The sequence below is a fragment of the Mesocricetus auratus genome, unplaced genomic scaffold (assembly GCF_017639785.1).
Source record: "Mesocricetus auratus isolate SY011 unplaced genomic scaffold, BCM_Maur_2.0 Super-Scaffold_100025, whole genome shotgun sequence".
NCBI classification, from domain to species: domain Eukaryota; kingdom Metazoa; phylum Chordata; class Mammalia; order Rodentia; family Cricetidae; genus Mesocricetus; species Mesocricetus auratus.
This window is the reverse complement of record NW_024429206.1, coordinates 27,011,856-27,037,965: the sequence shown is the minus strand read 5'-3', so window position 1 is coordinate 27,037,965 and position 26,110 is coordinate 27,011,856. Positions and strand designations below refer to the sequence as shown.

The 26,110-nt window shown below is 53.2% G+C and overlaps 2 protein-coding genes across 3 annotated transcripts in view; both read left to right on the top strand.

Annotated features, from left to right (window-relative positions):
• The window catches only part of LOC110342803 (mucin-12), a 36,516-nt gene extending 20,500 nt beyond the window's left edge, over positions 1 to 16,016 (top strand). Inside the window, exons 2-12 of one of the 2 annotated variants that reach the window (XM_040731101.1) lie at positions 2,617 to 3,184; positions 3,704 to 3,802; positions 4,531 to 4,658; positions 4,895 to 4,959; positions 8,265 to 8,416; positions 10,642 to 10,716; positions 10,829 to 10,991; positions 11,999 to 12,157; positions 12,799 to 12,875; positions 15,454 to 15,542; positions 15,651 to 16,016. In XM_040731101.1, coding sequence (XP_040587035.1) covers positions 2,617 to 3,184; positions 3,704 to 3,802; positions 4,531 to 4,658; positions 4,895 to 4,959; positions 8,265 to 8,416; positions 10,642 to 10,716; positions 10,829 to 10,991; positions 11,999 to 12,157; positions 12,799 to 12,875; positions 15,454 to 15,542; positions 15,651 to 15,695 — 1,620 coding nt within the window. In that variant the 3' untranslated portion in view covers positions 15,696 to 16,016. Of the gene's footprint in view, positions 1 to 6; positions 3,185 to 3,703; positions 3,803 to 4,530; positions 4,659 to 4,894; positions 4,960 to 8,264; positions 8,417 to 10,641; positions 10,717 to 10,828; positions 10,992 to 11,998; positions 12,158 to 12,798; positions 12,876 to 15,453; positions 15,543 to 15,650 lie in introns of those variants that run through there. The other variant, XM_040731102.1, reaches the window with a different exon arrangement.
• Positions 16,017 to 17,596: 1,580 nt separating this feature from the next.
• Positions 17,597 to 26,110, top strand: part of Muc17 (mucin 17, cell surface associated) — a 31,874-nt gene continuing 23,360 nt past the window's right edge. Inside the window, exon 1 of the mRNA XM_040731636.1 lies at positions 17,597 to 17,724. Within this exon, the coding sequence (XP_040587570.1) occupies positions 17,640 to 17,724 (85 nt within the window). The 5' untranslated portion in view covers positions 17,597 to 17,639. The remainder of the gene's footprint in view (positions 17,725 to 26,110) is intronic.

Here is a 26,110-nt window from a genome sequence, read left to right as displayed (position 1 = left end):
CAAGACACGGAGACCTCTCAGGGAACAGTCTTCACTCAAGAGGCCACAACTCTCCGGAACACCTCAATTTCAACAGAGACTGCTCTTCCTCCTGAGACCAGCCACACCTCAGCCCTGACGGAGCCTTCTACAGTCTCCCCAAGAAGCCCAGTTTCCACGCATTCTTCTCAAAACACCGATTCCTTGCAGACTACAGTCTTCACAGAGGAAGCTACAACCAGCTCAGGTTCCTCACAAACAGCCCTACCTCCTGAGACGTCCTTCACTGCAGCCCCAACTGAAGCTTCCACGGCCTACCAAAGCCACCCAACTTCAACAGCAGGGATCCCACAATCGACAGTCTTCACTCAGGAGTCCACAGCCTCCCCAACAAGCACAGTTTTCACAGAAACAGCTGGAATTCCTGAGACCTCCTACATCTCAGCTGTTACTGAGGAGCCTACAGCCTCACCACATATTCCAACTTCTACTCAAACAACTCAAGACGCTGAGACATCCACAACACTCTTGACTCACGGACCTACCCTCTTCCCATCACCCTCAGTTGGAAGAGAAACCCCTGTACCCACTGAGACTTCCCACACCTCACCTGTAAGTGAGGCGTCCACAACGCACTATTGGACCTTGACCTCAACACAGGCAACTCAACCTACAGAGACCTCAGAAATAAGGTCCACTCATGCACCTACAACCTTCCCCAGCCATGCGGTTTCCACAGAAACAGCCCTTCCTCTTCACACCTCTCCAACCACAGGACACACTGAGGCACACACAACCTCCCTGAGCGGCTTGGTTTCTACACAAGCACCTCCAGTAACCAGGAGCTCTCAGGGAACAGGGTTCACTCAGGAATGGACCACTCTCCAGAGCACCACAATTTCAACAGAGACTGCTGTACCCCCTGAGACCACCTACACCACATCACAACCTGAGGAATCTTCAACTTCCACAAACCACCCGATTTCCACACAGGACACTCAGGGCACGGACAACACCCCAGGAGTCTTCCCTCAGGACTCTACGACCTTTGCGGCCAGCTCCGTTTCACCAGAGACAGCTGTCCCCGCTCAGAGCTCCCACACCACCCACCAACCCCAGGCGTCCACAACATACCCTAGCAGCCCGATTTCCACACAAGCAACTCAAGCTCCTGACATGTCTCAAACAACAGCCTACGTGAAGGAATCCACATTATTCCAGAGCAGTCCAGTTTCTACACCAACACCTGCAACTGCTGACACCTCACCCACCACAGGACAGTTGGAGGCACACACAACCTCCCTGAGCGGCGTGCTTTCAACACAGGCCACTCAAGACACGGAGACCTCTCAGGGAACAGTCTTCACTCAGGAGGCCACAACTCTCCGGAACACCTCAATTTCAACAGAGACTGCTCTACCTCCTGAGACCAGCCACACCTCAGCCCTGACGGAGCCTTCTACAGTCTCCCCAAGAAGCCCAGTTTCCACGCATTCTTCTCAAAACACCGATTCCTTGCAGACTACAGTCTTCACAGAGGAAGCTACAACCAGCTCAGGTTCCTCACAAACAGCCCTACCTCCTGAGACGTCCTTCACTGCAGCCCCAACTGAAGCTTCCACGGCCTACCAAAGCCACCCAACTTCAACAGCAGGGATCCCACAATCGACAGTCTTCACTCAGGAGTCCACAGCCTCCCCAACAAGCACAGTTTTCACAGAAACAGCTGGAATTCCTGAGACCTCCTACATCTCAGCTGTTACTGAGGAGCCTACAGCCTCACCACATATTCCAACTTCTACTCAAACAACTCAAGACGCTGAGACATCCACAACACTCTTGACTCACGGACCTACCCTCTTCCCATCACCCTCAGTTGGAAGAGAAACCCCTGTACCCACTGAGACTTCCCACACCTCACCTGTAAGTGAGGCGTCCACAACGCACTATTGGACCTTGACCTCAACACAGGCAACTCAACCTACAGAGACCTCAGAAGTAAGGTCCACTCATGCACCTACAACCTTCCCCAGCCATGCGGTTTCCACAGAAACAGCCCTTCCTCTTCACACCTCTCCAACCACAGGACACACTGAGGCACACACAACCTCCCTGAGCGGCTTGGTTTCTACACAAGCACCTCCAGTAACCAGGAGCTCTCAGGGAACAGGGTTCACTCAGGAATGGACCACTCTCCAGAGCACCACAATTTCAACAGAGACTGCTGTACCCCCTGAGACCACCTACACCACATCACAACCTGAGGAATCTTCAACTTCCACAAACCACCCGATTTCCACACAGGACACTCAGGGCACGGACAACACCCCAGGAGTCTTCCCTCAGGACTCTACGACCTTTGCGGCCAGCTCCGTTTCACCAGAGACAGCTGTCCCCACTCAGAGCTCCCACACCACCCACCAACCCCAGGCGTCCACAACATACCCTAGCAGCCCGATTTCCACACAAGCAACTCAAGCTCCTGACATGTCTCAAACAACAGCCTACGTGAAGGAATCCACATTATTCCAGAGCAGTCCAGTTTCCACACCAACACCTGCAACTGCTGACACCTCACCCACCACAGGACAGTTGGGGGCACACACAACCTCCCTGAGCGGCGTGCTTTCAACACAGGCCACTCAACAATCGGAGACCTCCAAATCTGTCTCCAATCCACCGTTAACCGCCTTTTCCAGTAGTGGGACTTCAGTGTCCACCCGTCGTCCCTTCCTGAGTTCTGCATCTACCGTGTATTTTGATCAGTCACCTGTCGTCCGTTTGCCATCAGAGTTACCCTCAACCACTTTAGTAACAGAAGGACTTTCTTCCTCTCCCAGCAGTTCGCGGTCACCATGGCTTCCAGCTCCCTCTGCCACTCGCCCACGCCCTGTCTCTCCTTCTTCTTACCCTAGTCTTCCTAGTAACCCAACCTCTACGCACTCCCCGACATCAACCCATCGTCCTGAAACCACAGTTCCCGGTTCTGAGCCTCTGACTTCACAGCATCATCTCTCGTCCTTGCCAGTCCACGACTCCTCTCCGTCCCAGACAGGGCCTCCCTCTTCTTCTCCTCCGTCCTCCGCCCACCTCCCCTCCCCTTACAGCACCGTCCCAGTCTTCAGTGGCGTCTCTTCTGCCCGTCCTCCTTTCCCCAGGACACCGCCTGCTTCCGTGACGACTCCACACAGCTCTTTGCCACCGCGTAAGTTTCATGGCTTTGATTCTGTGTGTCTCCTTGGGTCTTGGCGGTCTACCGTGGTTTCTCCTGTGGGACCATTTGCGTGTCTCCTGATATTTGCAGACACCGTGTATACCTGTCATATTAACGCGCTTTGCCTTTGGAATGGGTTGGGAGTGCTGGAGCAACATTTCACTGTGCATCTTGGTCCGATCTTGTGATCCATCTGCCTCTTCCTCTCGAATGTGTGATTACAGGCGTAGGTCGTCACGCCCGGCACACCGTTGGTTCTTTTGACTCATAGGTTTCCTCTCCTCTTTCTTTCTTCTATTGTGTTTCTAGTATCCTGAAACCCATTTCTGTCTCCCCTTTCCCCTCTCGTTTCTAGGAATGAGGTGCGAATGAAAGATTTTCAGACGTTGTACCGTCGTCTGGTCTTATTCCCCTTGTCCCATTCTGGGCTTGGATGACACCTGGACGGGAGCACGTGTTGTTGTCTCCTGAGCTTTCTCAATGACTTCTTTTAATCCTGTCCTTTCCCAGAGGACTGCCACAACGGAAAGTGGAACGGACATCAGTGTGAATGCAAGTCAGGCTACACGGGCCAGCTCTGCGACTCCATCCTGTACTCCTTCCCCGTGGGTAAGGGCCCCTCCCTGTGCCCCTTGACACCTGACGTGTCAGGCCACGTTGGGATATTAACCCACCATTCCCATGGCATCACCCCAGAAGAAGAGGTAGTGTCATCCCTGTCCTGGTCTTCCCGCCTCTCACTTCCAGGCTGACCCTCCTGGACTCTCCTCCAATCAGGAGCTTTCTACCCCAACCCCTTGTGAAGCCTTTTGCCTGACGCCCTGGGTCTCCATCAGGCCATTAGCTCTCTCTCTTATCTCAAAAACCAGGGCTGGGGCTGGGGAGACACTTCCATCCGTAAAGTATTCTCAGTGTAAATATGGAGATCTGAGTTTGGGTTCCCGGAACCCGTGTCAAACACTGGGCCATCTCAGCCCTGAGGAGGGGACACGCAGACCCCTGAAGGTCCTCTGGCCAGCCAGTCTAGCCAGATTGGTGAGCTCCACACCTGGTGACAGACTGACTCAATCACTAAAGAGGAGAGAGACAGAGGAAGATGGCAGCCTGTGTGTCTGAACTCCATACAAGTGTATGTACGACAAACACGCACCATAGGAACACACACGCACAGTAGAGTCAGAAGTCTCAGCCACCCTCAGCTACTCTTGAGTTTCTGTCCTCTTCCCTACTCATTCCCACCCGTGACCCCAACGGGCAGAAAAATTTACCTATCCCAGAGACATCCCCGCAGGTCCTCAGGGTCACCGCCTCATCCGCCATGTTGTCTGGCCCCACAGAGATCCCGAATGTTGTCAATGCTACAGTGTCCATGATAGTTAAAGTGACCAACCGGAACTTCACGAGTGACATGAAGAACAAGTCCTCCGAGGCCTACAAGAACTTCCAGAACCTCTTCCTGAGCCAGGTGGGAGCAGCGGCCCTCAATCAACGGGGCTGCGGGCGCCTATCCCAGCAGCTCACCTTGTGAGCCCTGTGTCCCCCAGAGTTCCGCGGTCGACTCCTCCCAGAGCCCCACCCCACTGGCATCCCACGGAAGGGGCTTCTGCCCCTTCCCCCCCCTCTCTGGGCTCCACCCCTCCCCGCCTGGAGCTGTCCAAAGATGGGGCTCAAGCTCTGCCTGACCTCTGGTTTCTCTTCCAGATGGATAAAGTTTATGAGGGCGACGACCTTCCCCAGTACAAAGAAGTGATCATTAGAGAGCTGCTGTGAGTCCTGGGGGAGCCGAGGGCCCCCTCCTTCTTGCTCTGCTGCTTCCTCCTGCCCTGCGGTTAAGCTACCAACACCCTTCAGGGACGGGAGGACTCCCTGACTCACTCATCATTGGCTCACGCACTCATTCATCCGTAAAACCTGCCACGCACTCATAAATTTATCACTGATTCATTTCTGTGTCGTCCTGGCCACTCACTCACCATTTGTTCATTCACTCATTCGTTCCCAATTTGCTCATTCATTTGTTCATTGTGGTTACTCAGTTAGTTGTTCATGTAAATTCTATCATGGTGACTCTTACTCATGACTGCCATTGACTCAGCGAGGCTCATTCTTAGTTTGTTCTTTCACTATCCATCCTGTTTTTCATTGTCTATGCTCATTTATCTGCATCGTTTGTCATGTGTAGAGTGAAGCCTTTTCCTTGCCAGCCGCTTTGGTTTTTCCCCACCAGTCACCTGGGCTCTGCCGTGTTGTAGTCCCCAAATAACACACAGGAGGCTATATTATTTATGAAGCTGTTGGCCTTGCTTGTTTCTTACTGGCTATTTCTGACTTAAGTATTTATCCCGTAATTGTTAATCTAAGTATTTCTCTTACCGGAGAAAAGTTCCAGACATCTTACTTCTCTGGCGGACTATATCGTGACTCCCTGTGTTTCTCCTACCCAGAGTCCTCCTGGACACCTAGTCCCACCTATCTTGTTTCCCTGTTGGCCAACAGTGCTTTATTGACATATACACAGGACTTCCCCATCAATCATGTTTATTCATGTACTCATTCACTTTTTTGTTGTTGTTGTTGTTTTTCGAGACAGGGTTTCTCTGTGGCTTTGGAGGCTGTCCTGGAACTCACTCTGTAGACCAGGCTGGCCTCGAACTCACAGAGATCCGCCTGCCTCTGCCTCCCGAGTGCTGGGATTAAAGGCGTGCGCCACCAACGCCCGGCTACTCATTCACTTTTATAGCCACTGATTTTTTTCATTTGGCAAATCTTTATTAAAAGCCAACCCTAGCTGAGAGCTACACAGCTTGTAATACTAGTACTTGGAAGCCTAAGACAGGAAGCTCGGAAGTTGAAGTCCACAGCCTGGGCTGCACAGCGAATTTCAGGTCAGCCCGGGCAATGGAAAGAAATCCTACTTCAACCAGAGAAGAAAATCCAAACAAACTGTGTTAGGTGCTTGGAACACGCTAGCCCTGGAGTACAAAATGGCAGAGCACAGGGGACTGGGGGAGACCCAGAGCAACCGCGGCCAGCTGGGGAGAATTCTTCCCCAGCTGTGGCCGCTCAAGTTTAAGGAGTTTGAGTTTAAATTTAAGGAGTTTAAGTTTAGGGAAGGCTCGTGCCAAGCGATGAGACTGCCCGTGCCTGCACTGTCCTGCAAGGGACGGGATCTGACTCACAGGCCTCCGGCTTCTCCTGGCAGTGACCGCGACAGGTGGCTTCCTGGCAAAACTGTCGCCCTCAGCGGTGTCACTGGCCACTTAGAGGCTTCGAGGGTAGAGTGAAGGCGAGGATGATTTCACTAGACCCAGGATAAATGATGGACTGGGGAACAGTGACAAAGAAAAATGCCAAGAACCGCGGGAGCGCTTCTCTGCCCTTCCTACCTGCCGGGCTGACCCACCAGACAGAGAGGAAACCTGGGCCTCAAGCGTCCCTCTTTCCGCTTCCGCCCGCCAGAGGCCACGCCCAAGCGGGTGTGGCCACCGTTAAAAGTTCTGTGCAAGAGCGCTGCAGCAGAATCCCACTTTTTTTTTTAGACTTATAAAACATGAGCAAATTCTTTTATTTATTTTGGAAATGTTTCCTGCTTAGTTTTATTATTATTATTTATTATTATTTTTAAGTTTAAATTTAGATTAGAAACAAGGTTGCTTCACAAGTCAGTTCCAGGTCCCTCTCCCTTTCCCTCACTTCCTCCCGTGCCCTCCCCCCAGCCCCCCATTATCCCCTCATTTCCCCAGGGAGGGTGAGGCCCTCCATGGGGGTGTCCATAATCTGTCATTTCATATAGGGCAGGGCCTAGACCCTTCCTCAAGAGTTCAGGGTGAGAGTGCACCTCACATTGTTCTATGGGAGTCCAAAGTCCGTGTGTATACTCGGGATGGGTACTGATCTGCTGCCCAAGGCTCAATAGATTACCTAGGCCTCCTCACTGACACCCAGATTCAGGGGGTCTTGATCAGTCCCATGCTGGATTCCCAGGCTGATGCCTGGGATTCAAGAGTTAACCTTTGTCAGGTCAGCTGTTTCTGGGGGTTAAACCAGCCCAGTCTTAATCCCTTTGGTCATCAGTCCTCCCTCTCTGTCACTGGATTTCTTGAGTTCAGCTCAGCACTTTACTCAGCCGTGGGAGTCTGCCTCTTCTTCCATCAGCCACTGAAAATCCCACTTTCTAACAGAAACTCATCGTTTCTTCCTCCTCCTCATCTCCTCTTTCATTTCCCTCTCCCTCCTCCCCTTCTCCTCCTCCCTCCCCTCTCCCTCCTCTTCCCCTCCCCTCTCCCTCCCTCCTCTTCCCCTCCCCCTTCTTCAAGCCCCGAGATTGCAGTCTTTAGCTGCTGCTTTTCATTCCTCAAGGCTCTGCCATTTTGCTTTCCCCCATTTTCCATCCCCGCGACACGTCTCCACTCAGGAGTCCCTGTATTTTATTTTATTTTACTGCACCATTGCGTGTGCTGTGCGTGCAACAAAGGTGTGCGTGTACCACAGCACACGAGAGGAGGAGCAGAGGTCGCAAGGTAACTGTCAGGAGCTCTCTCTCTCCTTCTACCTGTGGGTCCTGAAACTGAACTCGGGTCGTGAGGCCTGGCTGCAAGTGCCCACAGGGCCGTCTTGACGGCCCAAGCCTCTAATTTTAGAGATGAATTCCATCCGTCAGCTTTTGTGACAAACACTGAGATTTACCGATCTTGAATTTTCTTACTCATCGGACTCCTTGGAATTTATTAGTTGCTCCCCCCTCGGGAGGGGGTCTCGTTTTTCCTTTCATTCCTTTTCCTTTCCTTTCCCTCTTCCCTTCCTTCCCCCTTCCATTCTTCCACTTCTTTTGGACTTCTGAAACAAAGGCCTCACTCACTGTGTAGCCCAGGTTGGCCTTGAACCTGTGCTCCTCCTACCCCAGCCTCCCGAAGGCTGGGACTCCAGGTGTGTGCCATCACACCGTGCAGGGACCCTCTCCTCTCCGGCGCACGAGCCACACCGTTGCTTTGCCTCCCCATCTTGCTGCTTTCTTCTTCCTTGCTGGGTGTTGGCGCCATGAAGGAAACGCTGAAGTTTTTCCTGCTTGCAGCAACGGCAGCATCGTGGTGGAAAGTGATGTCATTCTAGAAGCAAGCTACACCCCGGAGTATCAGACACTGTTCAGAAACCTCACGAAGATCGTGAGGAACAAGATCATGAACGAGACTAGAGCATATGAAACTGACACTTCTCTGTGTCAAAGTAAGTCCTTCTGGAACTCCTTGATGTTGGTGGGAAGGAAGGCTGGGTGCACTTGGGTTTTTTGGTTGGTTGGTTTTTTCGTTTATTACTTTTTGGGGGCCCACCGCCCAGCTTCCAAATAAATACATGGAGACTTATTCTTACTTAGGAATGCCCGGCCTTAGCTTGGCCTGTGTCTAGCCAGCTTTTCCAACTTAAATTATTCCCTTTCCCTTTAGCTACATTTTGCCTCTGGGCTTCTTACCTGTCTACGTGTCTTCCTTTCCTCCTTACTCTGTGACTGGTTGTGTGGCTGGCCCTTAGTGTCCTTCTGTCCTCCCTTCTCCCAAGCCTAGATTTCTCCTCCTGTTTAGTCTCTCTGCCTGACAGCCCCACCCATCCTTTCTCCTGCCCAGCTGTTGGCCATTCAGCTCTTTATTAGACCAATCGGGTGTTTTAGACAGGCAAAGTGACACAGCTTCACAGAGCTAAAGGAATGCAACATAAAAGAATACAGCACATCTTTGCATCATTAAACAACTGTTCCACAGCTAAACAAATGTAATGCAACTTCAACTAATATTCCATAGCACCTGGGCCTTCACTTCCTCATCTCTCTCTCTCCTTGTTTGGAACACCAGAGTTCCCGCCACAGGGATCTAGAAATCAGCCATGTATTGTAGCTCACACCTGTAATCTCAGCACCAAGGAAGCTAAGACAGGAGGATTATCATGAATTCAGAGCTGGTCTGGGCTCCACAGTGAACTCCTGGCATTCCCTGCCTTTTGCTGGTGGCTTAGCAGTTGAGAACACTTGCCCTCTTTTAGAGGACCTGAGTTCAGTTCTCCAAGCTGCCCTGTAGCTCCAGCTCCAGAAGATGCACTAACCTCTCACCCTCTTCTGGTCTCCACAGCCATCCCTACACACATGTGAACACACACGCGCATACACACACACACACACACACACACGCACGCATGTGCACACACAGAGAGGGAGACAGAGAGGTAAAAATAAAATAAATCGTGAGGGCTAGGGACACCGTTCAGGGTAGCAGTGCTTGCCTAGCAGGCACCAAGCTCTGGAAAAAGCAAACAACAACAAAAAGAGACCCAACGGAACAAAACGGAAAACAAGGCAACTGGCACAGACAACTTTTTGTCAAGCAGTGGTGTTGCACGCCTTTAATCCCAGCACTCAGAAGGCAAAGGCAGGCGGATCTCCGTGAGTTTGAGTCCAGTCTGGTCTACAGAGCGAGTTCCAGGACGGCCAGGACTGCTACACAGAGAAATCCTGTCTTAGAAAACAACAAACAAACATATAAAGAAACAAATGTTTGATAAACAAATTATTAATAAACAAATCTTCTAAAAAATCCAGAACAAAACAAAGGCGTCCCCTAGTGCCTCCCCTGACTCCATCCTGCTCCCGCCACCCTGTTCCGTCCCAGGCTAAGTTGTCACCCGTGTCCCTATTTGAGCCTGCTCGCAGGGGATGGCGTCTATCTGGAGCTCTGCTGTTGGTTCAGTGTGGACAGTGATACAGGAGAGAAGGGGAAGTAGGAGGAGGTGGGGAGGAGGCAGGTGAAGGAAGGGGAGGAGGAAAAAAGGAGAGGGGGAAAAGGGGAGGGGAGTTGGGAGGAAGAGGACAAAAACTAAGGAAAGGAGGAGGAAGAGGAAAGGAAAGGGTGGAAGGGAGAAGAGGAAGAGGAGAGGAAGAGGAGAGGAAGAGGAAGGAGGAAGGGGAGGAGCCCTGGTGGGAGAAGGGAGGAGCCTGGTGGGAGAAGGGGAGGGGCCTGGTGGGAGAAGGGGAGGGCCCTGGTGGGAGAAGGGGAGGAGCCTGGTGGGAGAGGGGAGGAGCCTGGTGGGAGAAGGGAGGAGCCTAGTGGGAGAAGGGGAGGGGCCTGGTGGGAGAAGGGGAGGAGCCTGGTGGGAGAGGGGAGGAGCCTGGTGGGAGAAGGGAGGAGCCTGGTGGAGAAGGGAGGAGCCTGGTGGGAGAAGGGAGGAGCCTGGTGGGAGAAGGGAGGAGCCTGGTGGGAGAAGGGAGGAGCCTGGTGGGAGAAGGGAGGAGCCTGGTGGGAGAAGGGAGGAGCCTGGTGGGAGAAGGGAGGAGCCTGGTGAGAGAGGGGGAGGAGCCTGGTGGGAGAAGGGAGGAGCCTGGTGGGAGAAGGGGAGGCTTGACTGTGGACAGAGAGGCATTAAGAAGCCTTTCTGGTTTGTTTTTCTCTCCCCTTTATGGCGGGCAGACGCCAAACTGTGCTACAACACTAACTTCACCACTGTGGATATGGAGACTATAAAGTTCAGCTTCAGCCCTGCTGGTGAGCGGCCCCTTGGAATTGTGGGCCGGAGCGGGTGGAGTATGGATGGTAAGTGGGGACCCAGGGAGAGTTCTAGCCGCACTGACTCTAGGTGTCATTCCTCACCCTATAGAGCTTTGCAACCAGAAGGCTGCCGAGGACTTTGGCCAGTACTTCTACCCGGAGGTTGTGGAGGGAAGGCTGACCTGCGTGAACAATTGCACTCAGGGGGCGAAGTCGCAACTCAACTGCAACCTGGGCCGGTGCCAGCTGCTCCGCTCAGGGCCCCATTGCGTGTGAGTGCCTACCTCCTTCTCCTGATGCTCCCCGCCCCACAGTCCCCCGTAGAGTTGGAGTCACCAGCCTGCTGCCTCATGCCCTGTGGATCATACGCCTGTCCTGCGCCCCACCCACCCCTAGTTTCTCTTGCTGCTTGTGCCTGAGTAGCTAGGTGGGCGGATGCCGTGGGTAAATCACAAAGCAGCTGTTCTAGCGGGGGGGGGGGGTACGGGGATGTGCTTGGAAGGCAGTTTCTCTGTCTGCCACATCGCTCTTCCCTCTGAGGGGACTCTCCACCCTCTGCCGGCATGAGTGATGGGTGGCCATGGCTCTAGATTCGGGCATTCTCCAGTCCAGCCAGGGCTCTTCTGAGAAGGTTCTAGTTACTTGCCTCATCTCTCCGCCACCAGCCTCTTTCTCTATTTCTTCTGTTCATTCCTTCCCTCTTCCTGTCTTTCCCCTTTCCCTTCCTTATTCCCTTCCTCCCCTTCCCACTTTTCTTCATTTTTTTTTCAGACTGGGTCCCTGTAGCCCAGGTAGGACTGGAACTCACCGTGTAGCCCAGGCTGGCCTCCATTTTGAACAAACCTTCCTTCCACAAACTCCTCAAGTTCTGGGATTCCAGACCTCACCTATCATGCCTAGCGCCATCATTAATTTCTCTTTTGACATTTCAGCAGTAAACACTTCTAGCTGCGACCTGGGCACACTAGCTTCCATGATCATAAATTAATGTACATAATAGTAAACATGATAAGAAGCCCTCTCGGGTGCCAGCTGCTTTGAGATTAGATATGCAGGCAAGGTCATAACTAGGACAAGACACTCAGGTCCCTGGGGTCCCTCTGAGATGGCATCCTGCGTTTCCTCCCACACCTTACAGAGTCAGGGACCCTGGCTTCCCGAGACACACATACACCTTTAGGAGAGGTTCCTGGGCCTTAGGTATTTAATTTCCCTTCGGGAGACCTGATTTAAGGGACCTAGCCTGAGCCTGCGTGTGTGTGTGTGTGTGTGTCTTCAGGTGCCCAAACACAGACACCCACTGGTACTGGGGGGAGACTTGCCAGTCTAGAGCCAGCAAGAGACTTGTGTATGGACTTGCGGGCACCGTGCTGGCAGTGCTGCTGGTCCTGGTCGTCTTGGCTGTCTTCCTTGGTCGGTCCCAGAGAAGACAACACAGGTGAGCTCACGAACCCAGCCACCACGGTCATAGAGGGAGGGGACCAACCGGAAGGTGAGGACACTCCACCCAGCAGTCACTGTCTTAATGCTCTACAATTCTATTGCCCCCAGCCTGGTGGTGAAGAAGTTGGCTGAGGCCAAACAGGGCGTCTCGCCCCACCCACCGCTGGACATCACCAAGGGTGGCATTTTTATCTGTTAGGGTAGTATGGTCTCTGTGAGTGAGAAATGGAAACAGAAACTTAATCACTGAAATTAGATTATACAATAAAATTGCATTTGATTATCTCGGCTGCCCTAGAGAATAATGAGGAGGCTGGGACTGAGTCAGACAGAGGGAGATGCACATTTTGAAGAACTGCCAAGAAACAGTCACTAGAACAGGCTAGAAGCGAGCAGAGGGGGTTGTTGCAATGCCCCCATTTCATACCTGGGGAGACTGAGGCCCGTTAGGGAACTGAGGGACGCTTGGGGAGCCTGGCCGCTGCCCATGGAAACCAGAGTGAGTCTAGCTGTCACTCCCCAGGGCCATTACTTTAGCTAAGGGGGGAGATGCGATCGTCCCCTCGGGGCCAGGGTCTGCCGAGTCCCCTCCTCCTCTCACACGCAGCTCCTCACTCACGACACTGCCGTTTGCAGGGCAAAGTACAACCCGTCTCAAGCGTGGCAGAGAGAAACTCTCCCTGGAACCTTCAAGAGCACAGGCGTCTGGGAAGGTAACTGTTCAGGGGGAAGGGTGGAAAGGCACAGGTAGCTCTGAGAGTGACCTGAGTCCTGCCCAGCTGTGACCCAGAGGCAGCTCATGTCCGTCTAACCCTGAATCTCAGGGCACTCACCCTGCTCTTCTGCGGTCCCTTCTCCCCTAACATCCGGCCTCTCACTGGCCTCCGTTTTTGTTTTTAGCTACCTTTACGTAGTAGGCACACGTGTGTGTGTGTGTGTGTGTGTGTGTGTGTGTGTGTGTGATGCTGTGTGGGCAGAGGTCAGCTCTTCCCTGCCATCTTGTGAGTCCCTGGATGGGACTCTGGTCACCTTACTCATCTCACTAGCCTGACCTCTGTCTGGTCCTTTTTCAGCTTCTCCCCCATCAAATTCCAGGGCCTCCACTGAGCTCTCTGTATACATCACTCCCCACCACCTATCCCTGCCCCAAAGCTGCTGTTTCTGTAACCCATCTATGACCCCTTCCCTTCCAGGGACCCCCACTTTGTCCTTAAACTCCCCTGATTCCTGAGCAACTCAGGGGCCCCTTTGTGTCTGCCCGAGTCTCTACGTAACTTCTTCTCTGATCAGCACGGCTGCCTCTGCCCAGTTCTTCCCCTGAGCAGACTTAGACTTCTGCCTCCCCAGCGCACATTTGGGAGGGGGGTGTGCGAGCATTCACTCATGTGCACATGTACGCAGAGGTCTGTCTAGGTGTTGGTCCTTAGAGGCCAAGTGTTCCACGGGAACCTGGGGCTGGCGGACGGGGGCAGACTGGCTGCCCAAGAGTCACGGGGATCTGCCAGTCTGTTCCCCCAGCGCTGGGGTCGTAAGCGTGTATCACTGTGCTTAGCTTTCCATGTGGATTCTGGGGATCAAACTCAGGCCCTAAGTATTTACGAGGCAAACATGTTACCAACGGATTCACCTCATCAGTTTCCTGACACAGCTGTTTGCTGTCCCTGTAGCCCAGGGTGGCCTCAAACAAGCCACAGTGTAGCATAGGTTGGCACTGAGTTTAGGGATCATCCTAATTTAGCCTCTTTAGTGCTGGATTGCAGGTGTGCACCGCCACACCCAAGTTTCAGCTTCCTCAGTTTTATTTTTATGACCCCTTATGTACCACCCTTTCCCTAGTGATTCAGGGTAGGCTCAGAGTTGTCTCATGCCTCACAAGACAAGGTGTCCGACGCACAGCCACTCTCTGGAGCGCCAGGGTATAGCAGTACACGGGTTATGACTGGAGCACCTGGACTGGAATGACCCAGCCTGGGCTTCGGGTTCACTGAAGGCTCCTAATTTAAGCCTGAGTCTCCAACCAGTGACTGAGGCAGGCTTCCTGCTCCTATGAGTGGTCCCTGAGCAGACAGGGTAAGGCCCTTCTTATGTTGGAGGTGCTACCTAAGAAAACGCGTGGGCCCGCACTCCCCAGCGTGGGGCCGCACTCCTGTAACCCCAGCATGGCCTCGCTCCTATAACGCCAGCGTTGGGGAGGTGGACAAAGGCGCTTCAGAAAATCCAATGTCATTTTCTGTTACATAGCAAGTTTGAGACTAACTGGTTTGTATGCCCCCCCACCCCGCTCCACCCCCAAAAATGAAAAGATGGCTTTGGAAGGCTTTGATCAAGAGCTGTGTGTGTGGTGTTGTGTATGTGTTAGTTTATCTGGAACGGGGTCTCCCTATGTAGCCCAGGCTGGCTTTGAACCCACAAAGCCTTCTACCTCGGCCTGCCTCTGAGTTGACGGGTATATAAATCACCAGGTCCACAGAGGACTTTTAAGCGGGCCGCTCAGTGTGGGAGACAAGGACAAGGTGATAGGGTAGTGACCAGTCTGGGGAGCAGAGCTGGGGTTGCGGGCAGGCTGAGGAGGGGATCAGGCTGGACGGAGCATCTGAGGCTGCCCTTAGCAGTATGGTGGCTGCTGAGTTGAGCACCCACGAGAGAAGGGGACACACTGACTCTCTGGAAGGGGAGGCCTCCTCGACCTCACGGTAGCAGCGCAGTCTGAGTGGCAGTTGAACAGGGAAAGGAGACAGGGACCACCTAGAGTGCAGCCCCTGCAGGACGCACCCTAAGATGCCCACTGAGGGATGGCCAGGAAGCTAAGGGGAAAAGCCAGGCCCTGGCCTGGAGTCCAGGAAGACAAGAAGAGCTGCAGGGTTCAGGAAGAGGAAGTAGCCACGACTGGTGAATAGCAGAGCCACGGGAGCAGTTCCCGAAAGCCTGGCTTGTCGGCTGTGTTTACACAGTTGCTAAGGGCTGGCAGGTGAGGGGGCAGCCCGTGACTCGAGCTCCACTCCCATCTGTTCCTCTGGCCGACAGCAGTTAAGTCCCATGGGTATGACTTGTGGCCCTGATGCACAAGTGGGAAGGAAGGCTCGTCCCTCTCCCTGGTGTCCCTGTGTCACCCCAGACCAGTTCCCAGGCTCAAGTCAGGCACACTAAGACTCCGCCCCGGGTTAGGAGGGCTGAAGCAGTTGTCTTTGCTTTCCTGGGACCCCCACCCCACCCCACACACATCCCCCCCTGCCCGTGGCTGCCCCAGCCTCCTCTGGGGGAGCCCTTCTTACAGCACAGCTTTCCCTACAGGCCAGAATCTGAAAGAGGACAAACTTGGCCTGGAGAAAGGGCGCAGCCACTTCCAGCCAAACCTGCAGCACGTGCACCCCGATGCTGAGGTGACACCTTGGGCCTGCCCACTCCTGGGTCTTCCCTGTCTCCCCCTCCCCACCGCCCCAGCTCCCCCTAACCCCTGCTTGGTCTCATCTGTCTCTCCCATCCCCCAGCTCAGCTTTCAGAGTCCCAAGGTGGTGAAGTCAGCAGCCCCGTGAGAACAGGAGCGCGCCTGCCCACCACACCCCCCTCCAGATTTAGACAAGAGAGGGCCGGAGTCCCCACCACAGGTATTCCTGTCTGGTTAAGACGAAGCCGACACCGGGTCCCAAAGTGTGTGCTCTGAGGTGACCCGAGTTGGTTCATGGGTCGCTTTCCAGAAGACGGGGGCAAAGAGCAAAAAGCCAAGGACTGAGAGGCAGGACCGCCTCCTCCGTGCTCGGGAACCAGAGGCCTCTGAGCACCTTGGCATCTTTATCTTTGTGTAGGTTCCGCCCTGCTCTGGAATTTCCCTATCAATAAAGCAATTCTTCAATGCAGAATCTTACGTTTTCTTCTCTTCCTGATGTGTGTGCCGGGGCGTGGGGGCGCGCAGGGTGGCCTGGTGGGTTGTTGCGTCTGGAGGTAATGGAGGAAAATGCCTTATGCCCCTTTCTGGGCAGAACAACCTTCCCAGGGGTTGAGCATTCCCATCCCAGTGTCTGAACCACTTGCCTCTTCCAGCGGGAGCAGGGCAGGGCCATTTCTGCCAGAGGACACTGAGGTCGGACAAACACAAGGCCGGGCCTTGGGGACAGCTGGGAACCTCCAGAAGGCCGAGGACTGAGTGCTTGGCGGTGGACAAAGTCACTCGAGGTGGTCATGGGCCTTGATTACTCTGAACTCACACACGTAGGATTTCCTGATGGACAGAGGAGGGAGATCTGAAAGACTACTTCAAGAGGTGGGAGCATTTGGGGATCAGATAAAAACCTGGCCCAAGGGAATTTAATCTCCCAGGAATCTACAAGGACGACCCCAGCTAAGACTCCTAGCAATAGTGGATGCGTAGCCTCAGCCGGCCCTCTCCTGTGACCAGATTGGTGCCTAGCCCAGTTGTCATCAGAGAGCTGTCATCCAACAGATGAAAACAGATGCAGACCCACAGCTAAACATTGGGCAGAGTTTGGGGAATCCTGCAGAAGAGGGACAGAAAGGATTGTAGGAGCCAGACGGGTCACAGACACAAGAAAACTCACAGAATCAACTAACCGGGCTCACAGGGGCTCACGGAGACTGAACCAACAACCAGGGAGTCTGCCTGGGACTGACCTAGGCCTCTGTATATATGTGACAGTTGTGTGGCTTGGTCTTCTTGTGGGACACCTGACAGTGGTGCAGAGATTATCTCTGAACTCTTTTGCTGGTTTTGGGACCCTACCCCTCATACTGGGGGACCTTGCCCAGCCTTAACACAAGGGGGTATTAGTCTTACTGCAACCTGAAATGCCATGTTGTGTTGGTACTCAGGGGGAGACCTGTCCTTTCCTAATGGAAGAGTGAATTGGGGGTGGGGAAGGGGGGGACTGGCGGGGGCACTGGAAGGAGAGGAAGGAGGGGAATGTTTAATATGTATGTATGTATGTATGTATGTATGTATGTATGTATGCATGTATGCATGTATGAACTCCTGATAATCTCAGGGTGTCATAACTTGAACCCTGTCCCCTCTGGGGTACCTATAGGACAGAGAGAGGGACAGCTGGAGGGATGTCCTGTAGATATTCTCTCCAGGGGCCGGGGCCAAATCCAGGATGTTCCTCTCTCCTGCTTCGATCTGGGCTCTCGGCGCGTCTCCGTGGAAGGGCCCTGCCCTTTTCTTCCTGCCAGCGGCTGCACCACCCTCCCTCTGGGGTGGTAAATCTCATCACCTACCTGAACACCTATGCGCTTGTCTGACGCGGAATGGGGACCGCTCCCTTTGCTCTTTGGCCCAGAGTGGCTGGCCCCCACCCCTCGTCATACGGGAAGCCAGATTGACTCCTATTCACACTGACCCCCCGCACTCTTAGTATCTCAGAGGTCAAAGGTCTCTTGGCTGCTTTTATTTCTGGGGTTCCGTGGCTCGCATTCATTTTGCCAGCTTCCGAGAACACACAGCAGGCAGGACTGTAGACTCCGCGATGTCGAGGACGAGGCAGGCCGCGGCGCTCTGCCTGCTGGCTCTCATCCCCTTCTTCCTGCCCCAGTCCGTCGCTGCCGAGGAGGGTGAGTAGCTTCCCAGCCCCACGGTCCCTTTCCCACGAGCCTGCATCCCTGAGCTGCCAGGCTCCGGGCAGAGCTCCCTTCGCCGTCAAGGGCGGCTGAGGCACCTTCCTCTTGGCTCTCAGCTTTAGGCTTCCCTGAACATCTTTCCTTTCCCCAGATGAACTCTGGGGAACGACCAGTTTCTTCTCTGGCTGCCAGCACTCCCGGGAGTCACAGGTATCAGTTGACGTGGCTGCCCGGATTAAGCGAATCATCCCTTTGTAGACACCCAGCCACGTTAAATAGAGCCTGTGTTTATCTTGTGAGTGTCCCTATCGGACTCTCTTATCTCCCATCTCAATGCTGCCGAGTGCCCCCAAGGTCTTTGTGTGTGAGGAGAGGGTGTGAAGACAGTTTGGTCATGATGAGGCCAGGCTGACCTAACGTTCACCATGTGACTAGTTTTGATCCTCCTGCCTCAGCCTCCCGAGACTGGGACGGCAGGCTTGGCTTGGCAGGGTCCTCTTCACATAAGATACAACACCTGCCTCCTTGTTCTGCCTTCTCTAACGTCTGTCCTGGTGTGTGTGTGTCCACCTCTCCTGCCTTACAAGCTGAGGAAGCCACAGGACCACAGCCACAGGACCACATTCCTGGGATGTCCGGAAGCTCACATTCCGGCTCCCTCACCATCAGTGTGTTCATCTGCTCTCTGGTCTCAGTTTTTTCTCAGAAAAGGCAAGGGTTGGTCCATCCCAGGTGGGGAAAGCCTACCATCCCCGTCACTCAGGAAGGATTGAAAGTTCAAGACTGCTACAGAGCGGGTTCAAGGCCAACCTTGACAACTTAGTGAGAGCCTGTCTTAAAATAACAACTAGGACTGCAAATCCAAAGAGTGTCATGAGCCTTTAGGACTTGGGAGGCAAAGACACGTAGCTTTCTTTGAGTTTGAAGCCATCCTGATGAGTTCCAGGCCAGCCTGGCTGCCTTGGAGAGACCCTAACTAAAACAAATCAGACAGACAGACAGACAAAAAGGGCTGGGAAGCTGGGCATGGTAGCAAACACCTTTAACCCTGCACTCAGGAAGCAGAGAGGCAGCTCTAGAGAGTGAGTACCGTGACAGCCAGGGCTACACAGTGAGATTCTGTCTCAAAAAAAAAAATTAAAAAACAAAATAAACCAAAAAAGGGGGACGGCACTTGCCTGGAATTCTCCAGCGAGGGACTTGGTGACTCAGCACTAGAGTGTGTCACAGAAGGCCCAGCCAGGGGCCGACAGCTATGATACAGCTCCGGGGTAGAGGGCTTGCTCACATGTGGGAAGCCCTAGGTTGGGATTTCTTCTTCTCTTTAAACTCATTTTCCGTGTGTACATGTGTGTCGTACATGGGTGCCCCTGACACCACAGGGGCTGTTGGATTCCTTGAGCTGCAGTTACAGGTGTTTGTGAACTGTCCTGACGTGGAATGCTGGGATCTGAACCCCAGTCTCCGACAGAACAGTAAATGCTCTTGACTCCAGAGTCATCTCTAGCGCCCCCTGCTCCTGGGATTGGGATTTCTAAGGATCCATTCAATTCAGTTGCTTACAAGTCCTTAGCAGGAGGTGGGAGTGGACCACAGCCAGACTGTCCTTTGCCTGGCTCCCGGGGAGGGAGGGAGGCAGGCTGAGGCAGAAAGAAAAGTCCAGGCCTCTCTCCTCCCCCAAATAGGTGACACCTTGGGAGGGCCGGGGCACAGAAAGGGTCTTAGAGTCAGGAGTGGAGTTCCCTTATTCGACCTTGAACAAGATGCCACCCTCATAAAGGCTTTGTCCTGCGTTGGAACTCCCGTGGGCCAGGTGCTGCCCGTGGGCCATGCCTCCTACCAGCTCTTCTCCAGTGAGGACTTGGCGTGGAGGGGGCAGTAATATGAGGGCAGATCTTACAGGGGTAGCATTTGAGCTCCTCTAGGGTCCCAGTAGGGCAGGAGCTTCCCACTGTCCTGTCAGCCTTCCACCCCATTGTGTGTGTGCGTGTGTGCATGCCTGCGTGTGTGTGTGCGCGTGCGTTCGTGTATGTGTGTGTGTGTGCGCGCATGCGTGCGTGTGTGTGCCCGTGTGCATGTGTGTGTGTATGTGCACGCGCGTCTCTCTCTTCCCCCTCTCTCCGCATCTCCTCTCCACTGCCTTCTCACCCCCATCCTGGTTTACCTGCTGTGCTATGACCCATTCCTCTCTAGCCTCAGTTTCCCCCTCTGTAGAATGGAAGTTTCCAGATTTTTTTCTGCTCTGCTGAGTTTTATACACTCCCTGCTGCTTGAGGCTTGGTCTCTAGGATCCTGATCAGAGTCCAGTAGCATCTGGTTTCTACCATGTTCCTTATCCAGGGACCCAGGGCACTATGCCCCTTCAAGGCCACTGGACTTGGCTATGACAGGATAGGGTGTAGCTACAGAAATAATTCCGTGACCTCAGCTAGCCCTGCCTGGAAGATGCCCTCTTATCTTCCTGCTATAGCTAAGTATGCTATCTCAATGAGACACCGTGACTTCTGGGCTTGCCTACAGCTGTTCAACCTTAGCAATTACCCTCCTGTCCCCACACCCGTGTTGACGGTGACTGAGGCCAAGAGTCTCCTGCCCGTAATTGCCATCTCACTCATTGCGGTTCACCAGGCCCAGGCACTTGACCCATCCTTTATTTCCACCACTGTCCCACCCCAGGGTTGCCGTAGCAACAGCACGCAACCTGGCTGGCTTAGAATGGCAGAGTTTCTGTCTCTCATTTCTGGATGCAGGGGTCAAGCAGGGTGTCCATCTTTGTTGTTGCTGTTGCTTTAATTTACTTTGTGCGTGTTGAAGGGGTGGTCGCACGGCAACCTGGAGAAATCAGTTTTCTCCTTCCACCGTGTGGGATCCAGGGATGCGACTCAGGCCATCGAGTTAGGCGCCAACGGTCTTTACCCGCCCAGCCATCTCACCAGCCCATCCCCACTCATTTAGAAGGCCCTCTGCAAGGGTCTGTCCCCAGACCCGACGGCAAATCTCTGCTTCCTTAGGCCCCGTGATGATCTCCCCATGTTCACACCTGTGCTGGGTCCAGATCTTCCCATGTCTGAGGACACCGGTGAGGTTAGATTAGGGGTCGTGCGAATGACCTCAGTTTGGCACGATGCCTTGCAAGGACTATTGTCAAATAAGGTTGCCACCGCAAAACAAAACAAACTCAGCAGGGGTCTCCTGGGGTGCTGGGGGCAAGGGCTCCAAAGCAAATGACAGAAGAAGAGACGGGCTTGACTCTTCCCGTTTCCTGCCCTCTCTCCCTTTCTTCCCATTTCCTGCCCTCTCTCCCTTTCTTCTTCCCGTTTCCTGCTCTCTCTCTCCTTTTCTTCTTCCGTTTCCTGCTCTCTCCCTTTCTTCTTCCTCGTTCTTCTTTCTGTCTTCCCTCCCTTCTTTCCTGGTCTTTCTCCTGTGGTGCTGGGGTTCCAGCTCACGGCCTTGTGCTAGCTGGCCAAGCATTTTACCTCTGAGCCCCTGCTCAGGGTTCTCTTCACAGCAGTAATCGCTGAGCCAGTGAGAGTCTCAACCGGGAAAGGCACTTGCTCAGCCTGATGACCTGAGTTTGGTCCCCGGCTCCTCCATGATGGAAGGAGGGAACCAACTCCTGAATGTCGCCCTCTGACTTCCACCCATGTGGGGGGAGCATGCGAGACCATCCCCAAATAAATAAGTCATAAATAAATGAATAAAGATGAAAATAATTGCTGTTAGCCAGAAATAACATTGGGAAGATGGGCGTGGAGGTGTGTGCCTTTAATCCCAGCACTCGGGAGGCAGAGGCAGGCGGATCTCTGTGAGTTCGAGGCCAGCCTGGTCTACAGAGCGAGTTCCAGGACAGCCAAGGCTACACAGAGAAACCCTGTCTTGGAAAAAAAGGAAGGAAGGGAAAGAGGGAGAGAGGGAGGGAGGGAAGGAGAGAGGGAGAGAGAGAGAGAGCATAAAACCCAGGCAAAGCTCCCTGGCTTCAGAACGGCCGCTCTGACAAGTACAGATGTTCACTGAGATGAAGATACATAGCCCTTGACCCTGGAAGATTTTGGAGTAGCTTCCTTAAACTGGCTGTGTGATGTTTTTTATATGTGAGTTCATTATAATAAGGTGACTTTATTGGTGAAAACAAAAACCAAAAACACAAAAAAGAAAGCAAAACAGTGGTAGGGAGATGACAGCTGAGTCAGGAAAGACAAACACAGCAGACCTGAGTTTGCTTCTCGGAACCCACGGGAAAAGGTCGGGGAGGGGCTGAAGAGAGCTCAGTGCGGGAGAACCACGTTGGGAGGTTCCCAACCACCTGTAACTCGAGGCAGCCACTGCCCTCTCGTGGCCTCCTCAGGTACCTGGGCACCCATGGACTCGGAGCCGCAGTCACACACACAGAAAGAGATAACATCTCTAAAGATAAATGCATCTTTTAAAGAAGTTAGACTTGGCAGCGCCCCTTTACAACCAGGGAGGCAGAGACAGGGGAAGCCCAGGGGCTTCCGAGTAGACAGCCTAGCCCACTTGACAGGTTAGACCAATGGGAGTCCCTGTCTCAACAAAACCAAAGTGCATGGCACCTTAGGAGTGACTGTCAAGTTTGTCCCCTGGCCTCCACAGGCACGTCATATATGAACACATACATACACAGAACACACACGTGTACACCCCACACACACTCCAAATAGCAGAACATGAAAATCTCTAGGAAGCCGCCTGCAGAGACTGGCACCATCCTCCCCTGAGCCCCCCTCCCGCCCCGTCCACAGCCTGGCCCACTCCTTCCCCCACCATCCCTGTCCCCTGTGCCCTACAGGGGCTCCTCCCCCACCGAGGAGTCAGCGGAGTCGGGGCTACCGAGGGGGGTGCAGGAGTGACTAGATGTGAGCCCTTGGACCTCCTTGTAGGTGTCAGGCACAGACACACTGGGTGGTTCTAGAAACACCTTTGGTCAATCACTGCTATAAAAACAGTTATCTCCGGAAGCCCTGGACCATCTTGTGATGATGACTACCTCATGATGCTTTTTCCATCACTCCTGGCCTGTCCAACAGCGTTCTCTTAGCTGAGAGACCCAGATGAGTTCACAGTCCTCAGGCAACAAGTCTGGGGACTCTCACCTGCCCTCAAACTCACCAGGTACTCGAGGTTCACCTTGAACTTAAGATCCCGGTGTCTCTGCCTCCCAAGGCTGGGATGGCCGGGGATTGAACTCTGATTGTTGAGTCTTGGAGGCAATCACCGTTAGGTAATGCGCCATTTTGCTGGCCCCTGATCTGTTTCTTTTTGAGTGAGCTTTTACTGCTTGTCTTCCAGGGTATCTGCTCATTTAGTCTAAGCTGTGAAATGTGCTGATGACTGCTGCTGATAACCCCCTGTAAACAGCTATAGAATGCGAGCATTTTGGATGGAATAGGAAGGAGTTTCCTCTGTGTGATTTGTGTTGGGAGGGAGTTGAACTTCTCGAATGAGTGAACTTAGGGTTATTTTGTATTTGTTATGTTGGGGGAACATTATTTTTGACATACTTTTTTGGTTCGCTTACTTTTCTTGAATTCAAATCGTTTCACGTATTACTCTGTTTAAAGTTGTCCAAAATAATTATCATAACTAATAATTTTTGTGCAGTGCTGGAGATTGAACCCTGGAGGGGGGTCGTAGCACATACTAAGCAAGCACTACTCTCTCCCCCTGAACTACACCCCAGCCCCTCACTGGGGAACTCTAGGCAGGTGCTCTACCACTAAGCCACACCCCAGCCCCTCACTGGGGGATTCTAGGCAGGTGCTCTACCACTGAACCATGTCTCCCTACCCCCATTCTGCTTCCCCAAACCCTTCGAACCTTTATTTTCAGATAGGACATTATTAAGTTGCCCAGGCTAGCCGGGCGTTGGTGGCGCATGCCTTATATCCCAGCACTCGGGAGGCAGAGGCAGGTGAATCTCTGTGAGTCTGAGGCCAGCCTGGTCTACAGAGAGGGTTCCAGGACAGCCTCCAAAACAATACAGAATAACCCTGTCTCGAAAAACCAAATAAAATAAAGTTGCCCAGGCTAGCCTCAAAATTGTGATCCCCCTGCTCGGCCTCTTGTGTATTGAGGATTGCAGTTCTGAGTCACTGCGCCCTCCTGTCATTCCCTTTTAGTGAAGCAGAGTCATTGTGAGTCCCTTTTTTTCTTCAGTGCCCTGCGAGCTGCAGGCTTCTCCAGCCTGACCCCCAGCCTGACCCCAGCCCCGGGGCAGCGCTGTTCCCTGTGGGACAGCGAGCTCGAGCCCCTGTCCCTTCTCACCTTCTCCTATGCAGTCTCTCCGGCCTCGAGCACTGTGTTCAGAGCTGCGCACTAACTAGCACTGAACTCAATCGGCCCAAGGAGAAGCCAGTGCTCACCCCCGAAGTCTCTGTAGCTCTCTGCCCTGGCTAGGGTTTCTCTTGCTGTGAAGAAACACATTGACCACAGCAACTGGTGAGGACAGGGCTTATTTGGCTTAAATTTCCACATCAATTTCCCCATCACAGTCCATCACTGAGGGAGTCAGGACAGGAACTCAGATGGCGCAGGAACCCGGAGCAGGAGCAGACGCAGGGGCCATGGAGGGAGCTGCTCCCTGGCTTGCTCTCCACGGCTTGCTCAGCCTGCTTTCTTATAGAACCCAGGACAACAGCCCAGGGATGGCCGCACCCCCAGTGGGCCAGGCCTTCCCACATCAGTCTCTAGCTATGAAAATGCCCCACAGACTTGCCTGCAGCCTAGCTTATATACAGCACAGTTCTCAACCTTTGGGGGTTGAAAGACCCTTTCACAGGGATCACCTAAGACCACTGGAAAACACAGACACTTACATTACGACTCATAACAGTAGCAAAATTACAGTTATGAAGTAGCAATGCAAGTTTTATGGTTGGGGTCACCACACAGGAGGAACCGTATTAAGGGGTAACAGCGTTAGGAAGGGTGAGAACCACTATTATGGAGGCGTTTTCTCTAGCTTGTGGCAAGTTGACATAAGGCTAGCCAGCACGCTCACGAGCTCTGCCTCCATCTCTCGGCCCCCTCACAGCATCTCCCCAGCTCAGGCAACCTTCATGTGCTCACCTCTCCCCACTGCCCCCAGGAAACCCTTTCAGGCCAATGAGCTGAGGTGAGCGTAGGTTCGCTTCACGGCGCCCAGGAAACATTGTCCTTTTCTGTCTGGTATCCAGTATATTGAGACATCAGGGCCGGGGGAGCCAATATAGTCATGTAAAATGCTTGCCACGTGAGCATGAGAATCTGAATCCAGTCCCAGCACCCACTGAAAAGCCGTGTGTGGTTGTAGGCATCTGTAACCCCAGCCCGGGGGATGCAGAGACAGGCAGAGTCCCAGGGCTTCCTGGTCAACCAGTCTAGCCAGATACAAGGTACAGGAGACCCTGTCTCAACAGGTGAGTGGCTCCTGAGAAACAACACTGCCGCTTAACCTCTGACCTCCACGTGCACTGCACAAGTGCATCCCACACACACTTATACACACCTACACACACATGCACACACATACATACACCTATACACACCTACACACATGCACACGCATACATACACCTATACACACCTATACACACCTACACACACATACACACATACATACACCTATACACACCTACACACACATGCACACATACATACACCTATACACACCTACACACACGTGCATGCACACATACACATACCACACACATATACAGATATGTGCACCCACACACACATGCACACATACACACACCTACACAAACACCACACGCGCACGCGCGCGCGCACACACACACACACACACGGAAAATCATTGTCCTAGCTTTTGCATTGCTGTGTGCATGTGGGGTATGTTAGGTCTTTTCCTATTGCTGTGCCCTTGGCTGGTCCCATGCCCGGTCTGCAGACTTCCCGCAGCTCTGACACCTGTGACATCTCGGGGTCTCCAACGCAATCTGAACCCCATCCCCACAGCTTTGCACACTGGCATCTCCACACACCAGACCTCGGCAGCTTCCCTTAGCCTTGGAGGAAGGTCCCCGTCCCTTTACTCGGGCACCCTCATGACTCTGAAGCCAGAGCCACCGCTGGCTGCTTGGGGAGGAACTTGGTCCCTCTCCCTGGATCACGTTTGCACAAACTTTAATCTGTTGTTGCTTGTTACGTTTTGTAGACAGCCCAGGGTAAGCAGGCATAGGAAACAGATCTGCACACAGTAACTCACAGTAAATCATAAAGAAATTTACTTTAAGACGATTATCTGTATATATACACAGCTTTACAGTTTATTGAAGGTGAAAGCAGATTTCTATACCAATGAGTGTGCTTGTTTGTCTAACGTGATACAATTTAAAAATATACCTACTTGATACAAGTTTAG